This window comes from Sorghum bicolor, chromosome 4 (genome assembly GCF_000003195.3).
Source record: "Sorghum bicolor cultivar BTx623 chromosome 4, Sorghum_bicolor_NCBIv3, whole genome shotgun sequence".
In the NCBI taxonomy this organism is placed as follows: Eukaryota; Viridiplantae; Streptophyta; class Magnoliopsida; order Poales; family Poaceae; genus Sorghum; species Sorghum bicolor.
Window position 1 is genome coordinate 45,390,236 of NC_012873.2, and position 5,156 is coordinate 45,395,391.

The 5,156-nt window shown below is 47.7% G+C and overlaps 1 protein-coding gene across 2 annotated transcripts; it reads left to right on the forward strand.

Annotated features, from left to right (window-relative positions):
* Positions 651-4,929, forward strand: LOC8084528. 2 transcript variants are annotated; one of them, XM_021460002.1, is made up of 3 exons: positions 651-888; positions 985-1,099; positions 1,744-4,929. In XM_021460002.1, the coding sequence occupies exon 3, from the start codon at positions 1,816-1,818 to the stop codon at positions 4,822-4,824; it is 3,009 nt and encodes a 1,002-aa protein (XP_021315677.1). In that variant the 5' UTR covers positions 651-888; positions 985-1,099; positions 1,744-1,815; the 3' UTR covers positions 4,825-4,929. The 2 variants fall into 2 exon arrangements, with proteins under 2 accessions (XP_021315677.1, XP_002452089.2); XM_002452044.2 differs by lacking the exon at positions 985-1,099.

Here is a 5,156-nt window from a genome sequence, read left to right on the forward strand (position 1 = left end):
AACTGAAAGGCCTAAACTAGTCCCTACTCTGTATCGGACGGGGGGGGGGGGACTTGATTCACACTTGACACGGCGTACACCAGGTCAGGCTACAGCCTGCGCCCGCTACTGCCACTCCATCCGCTGCCGCTCCCGGCTCGGCAGCCGTCTGGGCTGGCACCTGTCATCGGCAGCCCAGCCGCTTCGATTAGGCCTGGTTTAGTTCCAAAATTTTTTGTGTAGCACTTTTGTTTATATTTAACAAATATTGACCAATCATAAACTAACTAGGCTTAAAAGATTCGTCTCGTCAATTCCGACCAAACTGTATAATTAGTTTTTATTTTTATCTATATTTAATACTTCATGCATACGTCTAAAGATTCGATGTGATGAAAAATCTGAAAAATTTTGCAAAATTTTCGGGAACTAAACAAGGCCTTAATCAAATCGCTCACACACGACACGAACACGACACATGGGAACGCAACACAAGGGAAGAAGACCCAGAAGCAGCATCGAACGCGGCAGTGGTGGGCACTCACATCACACTGGCACGCCACGGACCACGCTAATCTACCATCCTAATCCACCCCCGCCGCCGCTAAAATATCACTGTAATCGCGGTGTATCTCCGTAATCCCCCACCACACCCACTTTTTTTTTTTCCCGCTTCAGTTCACTTCACTCCCTCGCGTCGTCCCTCCCCCACCTTTTGCTTTTGTTCCGCCTTCCCCGCGCTCTCCTCCTCTTCCTCCCTCCAGACGCTGGATCCTCGCCCCGCCAGCCACAAAAGCGGCGGCGGCGGCCACCCTCGCCAGCCTCCGTCCGTCCAGCCGAGATCCGCGCCGAAGTCAGGCGGGCCTCGTGTCGCCGCTCACTCCTCCTGCTGCTCCTCAGATTCGCTTGGTACGCTTCGCACCCAGATCCAAATCTCCTCCTCGCCTCGGCTTTGCTTGTTTTGCTTGGTGTCACCCTGCTGATCCGAACCCATCATTTGCTCAGGTGCTTTCCTTCTCTTATTCGGTGAGGTCGACAGCGCAACTTCTGCCATCGCCGGCCTTCACCCTTCCACGCGGCGCGGCCGCGCACCGAGCCCGCCGCCGCTCCTGCCCCCCAGGTTCGTCCTTCCTTTCCTACTCGGTGCTGCTTGTACCCTCGGCACCATCATGGCTCAATCACCTACTCTCGTCCCGGTCCGTATATCACCAAATGATGTCGCTGTTATCATGCTCTCTCGCATCACCACATTCACTGCCGACACAGTGAAGCGCACAGCTCATAGCAAACATATATAGCAGCCTTTTTGGAGTCTCGCCTTTTGGGCACCTTGTTTTTTTCCCCCCTCCCCTCCTCTGTTTGTTGGGACTGGTTTTATTTGTCTCCGAGTACTCGGTGGACTATTACCGCTGATTCACCCATGATTGCCTGCCTTTTTTTCTGGATCGCTGATTTAATGCGCCCCGCTAAGCTTACAGGCTGTTGAATCTCACTTACTCCTGTTTGGGTCAGTGGTCATGAGGTACTAGTGTGCCTTGTCTTTTGGCCTGAAAATTAATGTCTTTTTTTGCTGCTCGTACTTGTTTGTCTGTTTCTTCACCGCAGAGATCACTCAAATGCCTGGCGTCTCTGTTGTGTTGTACTTGTACCGCCTACACATCATGTTCATCAACAGCATTCTTCTTTCCCTCAGAAGGCGACTACCTTCAATGTGTACTATTACGTTCAGGTCACTGATGGGAATCATTTGTTTAACTTCTGCAGATAACCATTGCTACAGGGATGAGTTGAACTCCAAACTACTCTGAGGGGGTGGGCAGAGCTCAAAATGGTTTTATGAAGCTTCAACATGAAACCTCCGATGCCGAGGCGCTGGTCTCGGCAGCATCAAGGAACCTCTCGTCCTCTTCATCGGCATTTGTTTCAGCAAACCAGTCCCCTTTCTTCACGCCACGGTCACTGTCTGCCCGTGTCCCAGAGCACACTGATCCTGAGAACAAGTGTCCCTCCAATGGTATTGCGCTGAAAATCAGTGATATACTCTCTGGTGATTCCTTCACACCACAGGAGCCGTTACCATCAGCTAGTGTCGGGGTCTTGCCGTCAGATGTGTCTCCTCCTATTAGCCTCTGCACTTCAAGCAACTTTGGCACTCCAGCGATTGTCTACAACAATCCCAGCTTTGTTTCTACTTTCAGTGGTCCATGTCAAGGCAGTTCATCAGCGACCAGCAATGGTGGTCGTTCGGCTCCGAAGGAAAAGCACAAGAGGCTCGGGGGAATATATCGGAAATCATCATCGTCCCAACCTACAACATCAGCTGCCTCTGTCAGTAGGCTTCGCAGTTACGATGTGTACATTGGATTTCACGGCCACAAGGCTTCACTGCTGAGGTTCACAAACTGGCTCCGTGCAGAACTTGAGATCCATGGAATCAGCTGCTTTGTTTCTGACAGGTCAAGATGCCGGAATTCTCGCAGCCATGATGCTGTCGAGAGGATAATGAATGCTTCCACCTATGGAGTTGTTATCCTCACGAAGAAGTCATTTGGCAACCCTTATACCATTGAAGAGCTCAGGAACTTCTTTGGCAAGAAAAATCTTATCCCTATATTTTTCGACTTGGATGCAGCTGATTGCCTTGCCAGGGATATCATCGAGAAGCGAGGAGAATTGTGGGAGAAACATGGCGGTGAGCTGTGGATGTTGTATGGTGGGATGGAACATGAGTGGATGGAATCAGTTGATGCTCTTTCTCGGGTGGTAGATGTGCAATTAGAAGCAAATGATGGCAACTGGAGAGATTGCATACTGCAAGCAATCATTCTTTTGGCCACAAAATTGGGCAGGAGAAGCGTGGTTGATAGGGTGAACCGGTGGAAAGGGAGGATGGAGAAGGAGGAATTTCCTTTCCCTCGTAACGATGATTTTGTTGGCAGGAAAAAAGAGCTCTCGGAATTGGAACTCATTTTGTTTGGTGATGTCACAGGAGATGGAGAAAGAGAATATTTTGAGCTCAAGACAAAGCAGAGAAGAAAAGGCCTTGCAGTTAGACGGTCTGCTAACAATCATGAGCACGTAAATACCGATGACAGCAAAGGTAAGGAGCCAGTTTTTTGGAAGGAGACTGAGAAAGATATTGAGATGCAGAGATTGGGTAGTCCATTGCGGCATGGGCGTCCACTGAGAGTGAAGAATGGCGTAAGGTGTGGAAGGAAAAAAAGATCTAGGAAGATACTTTATGGTAAGGGTATTGCTTGCATATCAGGGGAGCCTGGAATTGGCAAGACAGACTTGGTTTTGGAGTATGCATATAGATTCTTCCAGAGATACAAGATGGTTCTGTGGGTCAGAGGGGAAAGCCGATATATTCGGCAGAACTATTTGGCTCTGCGAACTTTTCTGGAAGTTGACTTAAGTGTAGATACTCACTTGCATGAAAAGGGAAGTGATCGATGCTTTGAAGAGCAAGAAGAGGAAGCCATTGCCAAAATTCGTCAAGAATTGATGCGCGACATACCATTCTTAGTCATAATTGATAATTTGGAGAGTGAGAAGGACTGGTGGGATAAGAGAGTCATAATGGACCTTCTGCCACACTTTGGTGGGGAGACTCACTTCATCATAACAACACGTCTTCCACGAGTGATGAACTTGGAACCAATGAAGCTTTCTTATTTATCTGGTGCTGAGGCAATGGCTTTAATGAAGGGAGGTGTCAAGGACTATCCCCTGGTGGAAATTGATGCACTCAAAACCATTGAGGAAAAGCTTCGAAGATTACCTCTTGGCCTAAGTATTGTTGGAGCTATACTCTCAGAGCTTCCAATCACTCCAACTAGGCTACTTGACACATTGAATCGTACACCGCTCATCAGGAATATTTCATGGAATGACAGAGAAGATCTCAGCTTGAAAAATCATGAAATCCTTGTCCGGCTGCTGGATGTGTGCTTATCAATATTTGACCATGCAGATGGTCCTAGGAGTCTGGCAACTCGGATGGTTCAAGTATGTGGTTGGTTTGCACCCTCTCCAGTTCCAATTCACATGTTGGCTCGGGCTGCACACAAAGTCCCAAAGAAGCACCGGAGGGGTCCAAGGTGGAGGAAGTGGTGGCGAACACTTACTTGTGGCCTTGCAACTTCTAGGATGAAAAGATCTGAAGCTGAAGCAGCTGCAATGTTAATAAGGTTTGGAATTGCCAGATGCAGTGCAAAGCCTGAACATGTACAGTTCCATGATCTGATCAGGCTATATGCTCGAAAGCGAGGAGGCACAAGAACAGCTCAGGCCGTGGTCCAATCAGTGTACCTCCAAGGCTCAATCAAACATTCCTCCGAGCACCTGTGGGCTTCGTGCTTCATGGTTTTTGGATTTGGTTCTGATCCTCTGTTGGTAGAACTGAGACCATCTGAACTAATGTTCTTTGTGAAACAGATTGTCATGCCACTTGCAATACACACATTTATAACATACTCCCGCTGTAACGCAGCACTAGACCTGCTTCGCCTGTGCACTGATGCATTAGAGAGAGCAGCTGAGTCCATGCTTGTTCATGCTGGAAAATGGAGAGAAACATCATTCTCCTGCTTTAGACAAGCTCATTCAGAAGCTCAGTACACTTATATTTGGCAGGAGCTGGCTCTTCTGAAAGCTTCTGTACTGGAAACAAGGGCCAAGCTGATGCTCCGGGGTGGACAATATGACATTGGAGATGACCTGATAAGAAAGGCGATATTTATCCGCACTTCTATCTGTGGCGAGCACCATCCTGATACTGTTTCTGCTCGAGAAACCCTCAGTAAACTTACAAGGCTTCTTACAACTGTTCAGCTTAGTTGATTCATATAGTTTAGGAGTTCACAATATATTCTTTTCAGTGTGCCTTTTCATGAACGCCGTATAAAATGCACCAGATCTTGAAATAACAAAGTAAATTTGTCTCAAGTATTCTTGACTGCTTTTTGTTGCTTGATGGTTCGTTCTTTCTATCATTCTTGTTTCATAACTATGCTACTCCCTCCGTCTCAAGATACAAGGCGTAACTGTTTTTTTCCTCAGTCCCATGATACAAGGCGCCTGGACTTAAACTTCCGCATGCAGCATCTAATGCAGGACTAAATAATCAATATTATCTCCCACGCCAATGCATTTGTGCAGCATGCATGCATGAA

Excerpts from the sequence above, each read along its gene's own strand:
- LOC8084528 (XM_021460002.1), top strand. The coding sequence starts at position 1,816 with ATGAAGCTTCAACATGAAACCTCCGATGCCGAGGCGCTGGTCTCGGCA.